Source organism: Nymphaea colorata, chromosome 9 (assembly GCF_008831285.2).
Source record: "Nymphaea colorata isolate Beijing-Zhang1983 chromosome 9, ASM883128v2, whole genome shotgun sequence".
In the NCBI taxonomy this organism is placed as follows: domain Eukaryota; kingdom Viridiplantae; phylum Streptophyta; class Magnoliopsida; order Nymphaeales; family Nymphaeaceae; genus Nymphaea; species Nymphaea colorata.
In genome coordinates this window covers 16041101-16053732 of record NC_045146.1, presented here as the reverse complement: position 1 = coordinate 16053732, position 12632 = coordinate 16041101, and the positions used below count along the sequence as shown (strand labels likewise).

Below are 12632 nucleotides of genomic sequence, written 5' to 3'. Positions count from 1 at the left end.
TTCCCAAATTAGTATTCAAATTTCAACTATCTCAATCAATGTCCAACAACTCCCAAGTGAAGGCTTTTGACTGACTAGAAGAAGGAAAAATGGTGAGGCTGAAAGTAGAGAAAAACTTTAATATTTTTCTCATTTGACAGTGTATATGTGCCTCACCTCCTTATTCCAAAGTAAAAAAGAAAACATACATAATTTTCTGAGCAACCATACAAGCATATTTATAAGGCTACTATTGATTTATAAACCACCTTTAAGAAAGCTCCGGCACAGCCTCTTCCATGCCTCGCGATGCGGCTCATCCTTGTCCAACTTTTCCTTAACCTTGTCAGCATGAGACACCTGCAACATCCAGTCTCTATCAGAATTTTAGCTACATACGAACTAGTGCTATCAAAATCTGCCTGTATCATATAATCCGCATAAGTCAGTTCCTAGCCGAAACAAGATAAGCTGAGAAACTTTTCACTTTTCAAGCTACTTTTAGTTGTTGGAATGATTCTGAATTTGTTTCTTAAATCAAACCAATCAAATTGAACCAACTTACATCTATCCAAGATCTTCTTCTGTATCATTTGCAACATAATTCACTTCCAAAACCGACAGTGACAAGTTTGGCATGAACTATTGGCCATTTGGAAGCCGCATATATCGTGATAGTAAGACGATGAAAACATTTATCTTTCAGTTCTAACTTATAGCTAAAGAAGGAAGCGTACGTCTATTAGGTTGCGGTGGAGAAGTCGATCAATAAGGTGCAAGAGGATGTCCTTATTGTACTCTGGGTGGCCCTGAATGCCCAAGATGTGGTCACCAAGCTTGAACATCTCCACCTTCGTCTTGTCTGACCATGCCAGCACCTCCGCAGCTGGAGGTAACTCCAATATCTGCACATCAATCAATATGAGAGAGAGAGAGGGAGAGTGAGATGTGGCTAAATTGGTTCATAACGTTATATGGTTAGATTAGCTGCCTAGTTCTTCAAACTATACTACGGGATGATGCTAAGAAATTCATAGCCATGAGGAGCATATGTGGCTTTCTCCATAAAATCTGCAGGTGTAAATGATCCCATAGTGGAGATCTTTCACCACCGCCAGCTTATCATTTCTAGGTAAAAGGATGGAGATCAAGTTTGTATGGAGGAGAGACCAGACACAAACAATTAGCTAAAATTCGAATAGATCTCTAATGTTCATGATCGGTACTCCTTTTCATGTATTGGCATGAGACTCACGTTAGGACTCAATCTGCATTTGTTGTAGATCTCTTAGTTGTTCATCATTTTTGTCTTCTTAGATGAGAAAGCAGGCCACTGTCACATAGTGGGTGCGTCGACTACATGGTTTTCTTGGGAACGAGGAGTGGCACTTCCTTTCATGTGGAAACAATTTCACTCGGGAAAGCCTATTTTATAAGAAAAGGCCTTAACAAGCGTGGTTCTTTCATGTGTTCATGGAAGCAGGAGGAGAAGTTCCTGCTTCCTAGATCTCGACATTTCGGAAGTTCACAAACTACACGTACTAACTGAAGCACTCACCATATCAGAATGGATGAGTATGAAGAGGAGCCAGAGCTACCAGAGCGTGAGGCCAGCGTCCTGCAGAAGGCAACATGCCTCAGTCTAACAGAATGGCACGACTACTACATTCTCATTCTGTAAAATCTTCGTCGAAAGTGTGCCTGCGTGTGTGTGTATGTTGTGCCCAAAATAACCAGTCAAAGAGAATAGACATCTCTTTCCTCCTTCATTTTTTGGTAAGTCAATAAAGAAAACAGAGACTGATGTCAATTGATGCACTTCAAGTATTGGACCTCTTTTACCAGCTTCAGCTGGAAGTTCCCCATGTTGGCAGAGCTCTTATTGTCAAGAGAGAAACAAAGTGGGCCCCATCAACTTTAGGGGGAAGAAAAAGATAACTATGTAAGATCATTTTCGAAAATCACCCATTGTAAAAGTTTCAGAAATGATAACTGACCTCCCTCTCGCAAATTTCCTCGTTCAGCCTCTACTAGAGACTCTATTAGGTTCTGCAGTTCTCTTACTGCCATATAGGCACCACCTAAACAGTCAGATGAAACTTATTTTGGATCAAAACGAACCAATGGCAGCATGTGAAAAAGTAAGCATCGGCTAAGTTTCTGTCGTCAGCTGCATCGATACAAGATGGGAGAATTGTTCCAAATCATCTGGTTATTCAGTCACTAGGTCATCGTGCAAACAGATATTGCGTCGCCTTACTAACCTCATCCCGGTGGCACTCAATCACAGAGATGGAAGAAGGAATGCCATGTGCAGGGAGCGATGCAGAAGGTAATATCTTCACGCTCGTAACTCCAATATCCCAACCACCGGCCGCTCTACCAGTTTTTCCTCCCAATGCACGGCACAGTACCTGCAAATATTTGTCATATTGTCAATTTAATTACTAATAAATACCAGACAGCGAGATCAACCAACGTCGTTAAAATCGGTTTTGGGCCGAATTCCTTTCCCAAAAGGATTAAGAGAATTGGGCTATTTGAATAAAATTGAAATCTTCTCGAACTGAGAAAGTTGCAAAGGCGGTCATTACACAAAAAGATATAGAACTGTTTAGAAAATTCATGACACCTGTAAAAAATAATAAAGTAAAATTATAGTTTATGATGTTCAACTTATTGGAGAAGAATAACTAATTAATGTTAAACGCTAACAAAAGATAAAATAATTAAAAAAAAATTAAATAGTGCTGAACTGGGATGATTCATCATTGAACCATTTTTTTCACCAGTTTGACTGCAGGACTGCTCGAGTTCATTTTGACGACACTAACATCAAAAGTATAATATGCTAAAAAGCAAAAGCTATGCAGTGTCATTCGCAGGTAGGAACACCTCTTTTGGTCCAAACCACTTTTTTAAAAAAAGAAATTACAAGTGCCATTTTCAAATTCTGGATAAAAAATCGTGTTCATCAAATGCCCTCTACCAACAAAATGAACTAAGAAGATATTAAATCTCTTTCGAAGTATGATTTAAGAAATTGGTTCGATAACCAATCATGAAAAAGTGGAAAGAGATGGACATGACTAGAGGGTGCAACACAGAATACATGTGACATTATAGATCATCACTAGCCTGACACGTACTGCACTTTGGAAGGCAGCGACAACAGCGCTACCCAGCATGACAACAGCGTGTGAGACGCCAAAGCAGATTAGGTCCACCGTCCACATCCATAAGTGGGGAGGGTATCACGGAGTTTCCAATGAATTCCTTGCTAGGAAGAATCATTGAATTTGAAGAGGGTGCGTTAGTTCCTCGGTGATGGTAGAAGTGTTAGAATCAAAACTAATATTTTCAAATGTATTCCAATGCTGAAATCAAGAACGAACATGGTTTTAGTGTCATGCAAATGAGTAGAATAAGGGTATGCAATCATTCTAACATAAAAATAACTACTTCAAACAATGAAGATGGAGAGTAGAGGAAGAATTATGAAAGGCATCAAGTTCTAACTCTGCCGCTCTGCAAATTGAGCTAATTTTGTATGTTAATTGTTTTAGAAAGCCATGACAATTTCGTTCACTTAAAAACATGAATTACTATATGCTAGGTCCAATAGAAAAAAAGGTGTCTTCATGAAACAGTTAATCAGAGGCACGGGAAAACGTTGTACGCCAGTAAAAGCCTAGACACATTTCTACCAATGCGTGTACTTAGCAAACAGAGGCTCTCGCAAAAAAGGCATATGAAGGCATTCGAAAAAAGGAGATACGATTTAAAATTAGAAGCAAAAAGATGGAATCAACGTAAATCAAGAGAGCGCAATGCTCAGGCGGGAGGTAAAGTTGTTACACCTACAGTTACCAAAGCTGTAACAAATAAAAAGGCCAACTGTAAAAGTCGCGATTATACATCTGTAAAACGATGATCCGCCCTGACATCAGGCGTAGGTCCAGCTGAACAATTAATAAATTGACTTCTCGACACTGCAATCAAGCAGTGACAGAAGTTGTCCGTTGTGACTGCTCACCAAACCACGTTAAGCAGCTTTCTCCCGTTTTGTTTTGTTCTCATGCCTTGGAATCAACAAAATGGGATCCAACGCAAGAATGACTCGGCTTTCGCTGACACAGTCTAAGTTGGTCACGCTAAGCCAGCCAAAACAATCCAAGTGGGCCACTCAGTCCCAAATGATAGGCTCGAAGCAACCCTCCCAACTCGGTGGCTTCGTTCACGTCCCACCAAATTCCCTCACTATATAAAATATGTAGCAACAATCAGTAGAGTAAGACCCAACAATTTTGGTTTTCTCTACAGCACACTTAGTGCATGCGCACTAGTGAAGAAGTGGCCTTTATTCAGCCACATCTTCGGGGCATGGCGCTAGTGAAACATTATGCTTTTATGAAGCGTTTAGCGTGCAATATTATTATTAGTTATCAGATTGTAATCACCGTGAAATCAGCCAACGCGTGTCCTGCCCAAAATAATAGCAATTTTTAATTCACTATCAAACACCTCATCCCCAGTGTATGCAGGACCAATTGCATTCTGCCACATTGGATGAAGCCCAACCCGCCTTATCACTTGGGCTGCTGGGCAGGCCAAAAGCAACGCCCTTTACCAAATGGACAAAATTTCTAATGGAATGCTCCGCTGTCGGTTAGCCCCACTTTATTGCATCAGATGGACAAAAATTATACACTCAAACTGACAATACTCTTGAGACCTTTTCTCACGAAAATAATATGTGAATTATTACATTACTTAATAGCCAGCCATGCCTCGATTGATTTGGCAAATTCAGAAAATTGGTTGGAGGAATACTTGTTTAAAAATATTCATATCTAGACACTTATATATATAAATACAAGGATAAATGTTTAAAGATGTCTATTTCAAACTAAAGAAATTTTAAGAGATTGGTACGAGCAACCGCCCATACCAGTCACCATGTGGCTCAGCCACTGATGATAAGTAAGATTACTTCTAAAAAAGCGTATGCATGATAAGGTTTCAAAAACACAATTTTACATATAGCATTTTGTACTTAATCTGTCATGTTCAAGGCTTATATTATAATTATGTTCTTATTGGAAGTATATATATGATGAAATGAAATGCATAAATAGTTAACTTATGATGCGCATATGTAATTTGTTACAGTATTATTAGTTAAGAAAAAGTTTATATGCAATTTTTTTCTAGTTATTATCCAACAACATATATACATTCGTTACTTTTATTAAAATAAATGAAGAAATGGCGATCCAACCGAGTCGATGTAGCCGACTTGCACGAGTCAACATCGTCGATTAGGGTTCTTTAATTAACTTAGATCTTATACTCGATGGTTTGAATTAACAAAAGACCCACTTTAAATCTATGGCGCTAACCAACCATGAATTTAAGATCATGTGTCTCGCCTCAAGTTCCTGGATCGCAAGTAAAAGGAAAGGAGAACTGATTTGAGATCCAAGAATCTCAAGATGCTAGGTTTATAAAATCATAAATCCTCTTGACATTTCAACCGTTCAAAAATAAGATTTCAGACCTTTATTAGAAATCAATGACCTAAAATCTTGATATTTAAAATCTTAGATCACTTCGAAACTCAAGTAATCAAGGACACCCTAGAGCACACCCACCAGATATCTATCGAGTCTACCGACTACCATACATCTCCAAAGTCAGCTTTTACACGTTTGACCCCACGACAAGTCATCACGCTGCGTATGCGCGGCCCAAAACCAGCAAAGGCTTCGGTGTATAAGATCAGGTTTTGGACGTATGACCCCACGACAAGTAATAGCGCTGCATATGCGCGGCCCAAAACCAGCAAAGGCTCCGATCTATAATAAGTACTTCCCTGGTCAAGACAAATTAGAGAAGGGCAGGCCCTACACAATAGGCCCATAGAAGAAGACAAAGCCTTGTTAGAGTTACTCTGGCTACTCGTACAAAAATCACGTGTACAACCGACAAAGTCAAGAGTCGTTTCCCCCAGGAAGCACCCATTGTGTTGGTTCTCTATTGGGATCCAATAAAAAGTTTTCACGTAAAGACCGTATGAGCCCCCTTCCGAATCCATGTTTTATTATCATTTAAAACAAAATCGACGTAATAAATGTCATTTACATTGTTGATTAGACTTCTAAAATATGACAAAAAATCCCACGACCACAAAGAATGTCAAATATTGGTGGTCTTAGAAAGTAATCTTTACTTGAAAGAACAATTATAGGCCAATTCTCATGAAATCAGCAATGTGCTTTGCACTTATGCATCTTAAAAATCATTAAGCATCAGAAGGAAACCGAACATAGTTTGTGTCGCATTTTTTGCAAACTAGATATTACGATGCTACAGAAATACATAATTAGAAAGTTAGAAACTATGTTTTCTTATTGACTGGGAAAATTTTCTACTCGCTATTTTTGAGGTTTTGCGATACCAACAATCTGCTGCTGTCAAATAAATGCCTAAAATAAGGTTTTGCACTTCTCCATTTTGTCCTCTAACATGAAAAATACCTAAGCTCTTAAGAAACCCAAAGTGGCAACCAAAGCCGAATTAACCAAATGAGTGACTCAGGGGAAAGGCAGGACCCTAATGGCAGCAGTTCGCAAAAACTGGGCCCGTGCCGTGGACATTAAAAAGGAGGACCTACTTCTGGAATTATGACTAAGACGAGACCGTTAAATGAAATTTATGCAATTTTCGGATTTCTCTGGGAAAACCCGTCGTGATATCACATCCCTTTCAGTTTGTAAACAGCTGGGGACAACGCCCGCACCAGCTCGGCAGCGCTCCAGTTGCTGCACGTTCCGCTAGTAAAATTTCCAAAGTCTAAGGGCATAATAGTCATTTTCAAACAGCCAAACAGCCGAAAACACCAGCTAGCGCAGCGCAGACGCCCCGAAACGGTTTCTAGACACACGGCGATCCCTTTTCCCGGTATTTTTGCCGGCATTCTTCGCATCTCCGACCGTGATGGCAACTAAATTCGTGATCGGGATAGAAAAAATCCCGAAGAAAAAGGGATCGAAGAAAAAAAGGAAGAGACAGAGAGCGCGAGAGTGAGAGAACCTGGTGGCCGAAGCAGACGCCGAGCACACGCTTTCGCAGGGCGTGAAGGCGCTTGAGGAGGAAGCACAGGTCAGAGATGCACGGGTCGTTGCCGTGGGCGTCGCGGCAGCTTCCGGTGATGACGAAGCCGTCGTAATCCGCAAGGTCGTCGTCCTCCGGCAGCTCGCCGGAGAACACACGAAAGACGTCCCATGTCTCGCCCTCTTCCGTCAGCATTCCGAGGAAGACGCCGAAAATCCCGCCGTACCTCTTCCTGACGTAGTCGGAGTCCTCCGCACACAGCAGAACCCCGAACCTCCCCTTCCCCATTGCGCCTCTTCCTCTCTCCCTCTCACAATACTACTGGACAGCTCACAAAGTTTTTTCTTCCCTTCCGACCGACCATGGCTGCCGACGGTGGACGCCCTTATATAAGAGCGCGTAAAGTGAAGTCCCCTTACCTTTTGAAGAAATCACAACCTGCCCCCTACGAAACTCGCTTTGAGCGTAAATTACGATATTTTCCTTCAAAGAAAGTTGTAAAAATCTACTTGGCGGGCTCGAATTTATTAGATTACAAATAAGTAGCACACGAATATATAAAAAAGACAATTCCAAATAAAAAAACTTTAAAAAAATCTGTTTAAAATTTGTTAAAAACTGGCAGAACCTGCCATAGAATCGGACCGGCGTGCCGATTCAGATTGAATTATAATAATGTTTTGAAAGGCAAGTTCTAGTATCACCAAAAGTGCTCTCTATAAATTAATTGGTATTGGGTTTGAAATTTTGTTTTTATGTTCTTTTTTTGTTTTGTTTAGATGCATAAAAGTTTCTTGAATTTATTGAAGTTGATTTTCCAACCAATTGACATCTCAATTCTCGTCGGCCTTTTTTTTACGTCTTAAACATTTGCAAGTCAACATATATATGAGTCGTTTGAGAACAAAAACATTATGTTACTGTTCATTTATCCTTGGTTAGATTCATTTGACACTTTAAAAAAATGTTTTTTTGAATCTACCCCACTTTTTGAAACAGATACATACATGACAGGGCACAATAAAACTTCTTCTAAAAACTAAGTATTGAATTAGAGCACGGTCTACTCAAGCCCACAGAAAGCTAAATAAATTATTAAATTGCTCTTGTTTCAAACATGAGATAATTTTGAACATAGTAGAAAAAAAATCTCGTTAAATACGAAGTTTACAAAGTTATTATGTTTTTTCCACGGCTTGATCACGAAATTGTCGGCAGCTGCATGACATATGAAGTTCATAAAGTCACGATGAAAAATCATATAATGTGGTGTTCATGGGATTTGAATTTAACTGTTTTTTTTAGTCAGTCAGTCGCAAATCCAAGATATTTTTGGCATTTGAATCACCAGCTCAGGTCTTATGTGACATATTTTTTAAATCATCATAATGTAATTTTGGATTCTTCTAATAAAACTTTGATAGGTTTGTGTATGCGGTGGCCGACACCAAGCCCCATGTATCTCCGCCACTAGTAAAATTCTGATTCATCATATCAATAACTCAATGGCATTAATAGGGATGTATAACGAGTCGAACCAATTTGGGTTCGAATCAAACTCGCTCTTGTGAGCTCGACTCGTTTAATAAACGAGTGGATCTCGAGCTTGACTTAAAACTCTAGTTATAAGTTAGTCAAGTTCGAATTACACAAGCTTGACTCATGTCTTCCTTTTTTGTTAGTATTCAATCCCATGCCAGTAAATTTTTTTTTTAACACTATTTTTATGGTTTTTGTTTTCATTTAAAGAAAAGAAATATATGAATAAGGTGACACATGGTTAAATGAGTCGAGCTTGAGCTCAAACTTGGTTTACGACTTAGTCTAGTTGAAGGTTGCTTCACAAAGCTCGACTCAAGTTCCAGCAGAGTAATACATGGCTGGACCATGACTTTCTTGTTATTACATTCCTGTGTTAGCAAATGGAAAGATAGAGAGAGACTAAAGAGCCCATTCAGGTCGATTTGTGTACCAATAAGTTGATAGGCATTAGCCAATAAATCAATGTTGTAAAAATCATTCCGAAATCATGAGGATCAGAGTCAAGGTAGGGTTCGCTTGGGCCCTGACTCTACCACAATTTTTTTTTTTAATTTGCATATAAATTTTAGAAAATTTTACTTGTTTTGTATAAAAAATTTGAAAAATGATATTTTGATCTTAATCAAAATTTTGAAACTTTAATTCGGCTCCTCATAAAATTTTTTTGGCTTCACCCCTTGAAATCATGTCATATCGATTATGACAAAATTGAAAGAGATTCAAAAGATGTTGGATGATCGATATGATGATCTCATTTGACACGCAAACTTGCTTTGAATGAACTTCAAAGCGTGGTTCTTAACCTCTTTCCTCGAACGTGTTGTTTTCAAGTCTCAAACAAGCCAACAAGGGCAACGTTAATGTAGTCACTGGCTGTCCGATTATGACACCTTGTCCGGGTTTACTAAAAACCGTTAAATTAATTTTCATTTGCACCTAAATTTATGTTCATTTTCATGTAACCATTTATTCGCCAAAATTTTTTGCAAGGGCGATCCAAACAATCAAACTTCTGCATATGGGTTGAACTCGAATCCAAACAATACATGACGTAACTAAAAATTTTCAATTTTTTCAATGCAATTTTTTTTTCCAAATCGATAGGGTGGAGCCATGGCCTAGGCGCCCCCCCTCCCTTCACCCTTGTTCATGGAGACTTCGCTAGTAGGAGACCAGATCAGATAATCTGGAGAATTGCCATTTGAAAGAGATTTATCCACTGTCACCAATATTTGGGAAACGAAAAAGGACGGCTGGGAGATCACGGGCGAAGCTAGAAAAGTTTTTATAAAGAGAGCCAAATTATACTTTCAAAATTTTAATAGGGGTTGAAATATAAACTTTTAAAATTTTTATGTATGAAAAATAAAATTTTTAAAATTTACATGTAAATTTTTATTTATTTATTTTTTGAGGGGTCAAAGCCCCTGCCAGCCTCTCCGTAGAGGTCCCCTGTTTGTTTAAACAAACACCTTGAATTTCATATCAATGGACCTACATTACATTGCATTTGAAAAGCAAGCAACACGTGATTCCCAAGCCACGATGCCTCACGTATTTTTCTTTGTCAACTATCAAACGAAGCAAGAAAACTCGGAATGCTGAAATCAAGGACTCACATCAATTTTTTCCATCGCCGGTTTTAAAAGCTAAGGGGTCCTACATCATTAAATGAATATCTCAAAGAGGCATGCACAAGATTGTATTGCGTCATGAGCTTTGATGGCATAATATTTTATTCCAGCCAGAAAAGTATAAGAGAAAGCTTTCAATCATTGAGAAAAATCAACTAAAAATCTGTTAATTCCGTCAACATTATTTGTGATTAGACAGTTTTGCATATACAAATGTGACAAATCCACTTTGGTATAAATAAATACTTCCTGCCTGCTTAAGTCTACCTTGATATAATTTCAAACAAAATGTTTTTTTTTTTTTTGTTTCAATAAACAACAAAAATACCCGGAAATGGACAAGCGGACTGAGTTAATAAAAATCATAACGGCATGAACCCATTTTCTATAGTTAGTTCTAGAACCAAAGTAAAAAAACAGAGATGAAAAACAGGAAAATGAATGACTCTAAGAAGTACAAGTATCAGAAACTGATTCCTAATTATCAATTAAGGTGATACCGATGTGCCATTTTTTCATAATTCAGGGACCATTTTGGATAAACACTACGAAGGAAATGAAAACCTTGAAGGATCAGCAAACCAATATAATATTAATTAAAAAAATGTTGCATTTTGAGAAAAGAAGGCAATGGTGTTCTCGTAATATCTACAAAGAACAAGGTCAACAAGAGGAGCGTCATTGCAGCCACTTTTGAAACTTGCTTTTGGTAATTTGGCCGGTTTTGTATTACTCCACATCATTCCTGCACTTAGTTTTATATATAAAAGCCCATTTACTTCTTCCAAGATGGACGGCTGAGATTGGATGAATGACGTGCCAAATCTTAACCTATTGGAAGGTCCTGGCCAGGCTGCGTTGTCCTGGTTAATGAAGACCGCTAAATTAATTTCCATTTCCACATTAATTTATGTTTCATTTTCATTTAACCATCTATTGACATGACTTGGTTATTAAGCAACCCACATGATATAATCTGGCAAATCACCTTTACCACATGAAAAATATGAAGCATATGAAAAAAAAAAGTACAAGAAAAATAATAATAGATATGGCATGCCAGTTATTCTTTTGATGATGTCAATTCCGCGTATTACAAAGGAGAATATTAATATGCAAGTAGGAGCATAATGTGGGTGTCATCTAAAAAGGTCGAGTAAGTGGTACTCTACAGGTGAGGAGAAGCGTGGAAAAGATTGGGTGCGATACAAGCTATAGAATGAAATACTCTTTCTACTCGTTACAAACAAGACTACGTTTATACTAAACTATGAAATGCCATATTTATCATTGTAGAACACCTTGCAATCCAGAAAAACTAAGGATAAAAACAAGGCAAAAACAACATCTCACCATGTACTAAAGTTAGTTAACTTAAAAGCAAGTTATTCCATTCGGAAAAGAATCGGAAACCGAGGCATGATTTTTTTTTTTTTGAAGACTTTCTAGGGCTCTTGAAAAGAGTAGTTTGGTGAAAGAACTTTTCCACTTTTTGGACGTTAAGAGGATGGGGTTATCTTGGTTGATGAACACGCAACTTGCATGTTTGGCACCGAAAATATAACTTGTGCACGCTGCAATCAAACAGATTGTGAAGTCTTTTGCTACCATGAAACCTATGAAATTGGTGGGGAAGAGGTCTGCCCTTCTTCTCTCAAACAGTTTGATTGGGGAAATAGTCTTCTACATAAAACTCCCAAAACCATTACGGTACACTGTTCAACTCGAGAGTTGTTCTTGCTATTATTTGCATGTCAAAAGAGTGACACACTAAAAGGGTACATGTTATAAATTGCTTATTTGTATATTAATACCTCATTGACATTTGGTAGCCCTTTAAGGGGCAATTAATAGTTTGGAATTTTGATTCAAGAATCAAAATTTTCATAATCTTACTTCCTCCTCAAACTAGAATGAAATAAAAAATTCCAGGATTTAGTTCCCAATTCGGAAAGCAAAATAGCCTGTTTGTTTACTAATTCTATTTTTTAAAAAAAACAAGCATTTTGATTATGAAAGTTTATGATTATAAATATATCAAACGCCCTCCTAAAGTATTATAGCGCCCTCGGCCGTAAACTTTTGGTTCTGCCATTGGTAAATACACCCAAGTGAACATACTTCCAAGTTGCATCAAGCATGCGATCTAAGAAGCCAGTGAAGTCCGTGGTGAAGATATCTGGCTTTCTTTACTCATTTCTAAGGTTTGAATACACCGTTGTGAAAATACTTCCCAAGAGGAGTCAAAATACATCCAAGGGGGATTTACCCTGCGATAAAATGTGTTCAAATAGAAACGTCAAGCACGCTTCTCAAGAAGTGAGTTCCCCTTTCAGATAGAAGTTTTGGGTAAAATAGATC

General features: G+C 38.2%; 1 protein-coding gene across 1 annotated transcript; it reads right to left on the bottom strand.

The window, feature by feature from the left end:
* Positions 1-7463, bottom strand: LOC116260534 (gamma-glutamyl peptidase 5-like). Its single transcript, XM_031638960.2, has 4 exons — positions 7075-7463; positions 2244-2393; positions 717-884; positions 1-339 (listed from the first exon to the last, which is right to left on the bottom strand). The coding sequence occupies exons 1-4, from the start codon at positions 7381-7383 to the stop codon at positions 238-240; spliced, it is 729 nt and encodes a 242-aa protein (XP_031494820.1). The 5' UTR covers positions 7384-7463; the 3' UTR covers positions 1-237.
* Between the last annotated feature and the right edge of the window lie 5169 nt (positions 7464-12632).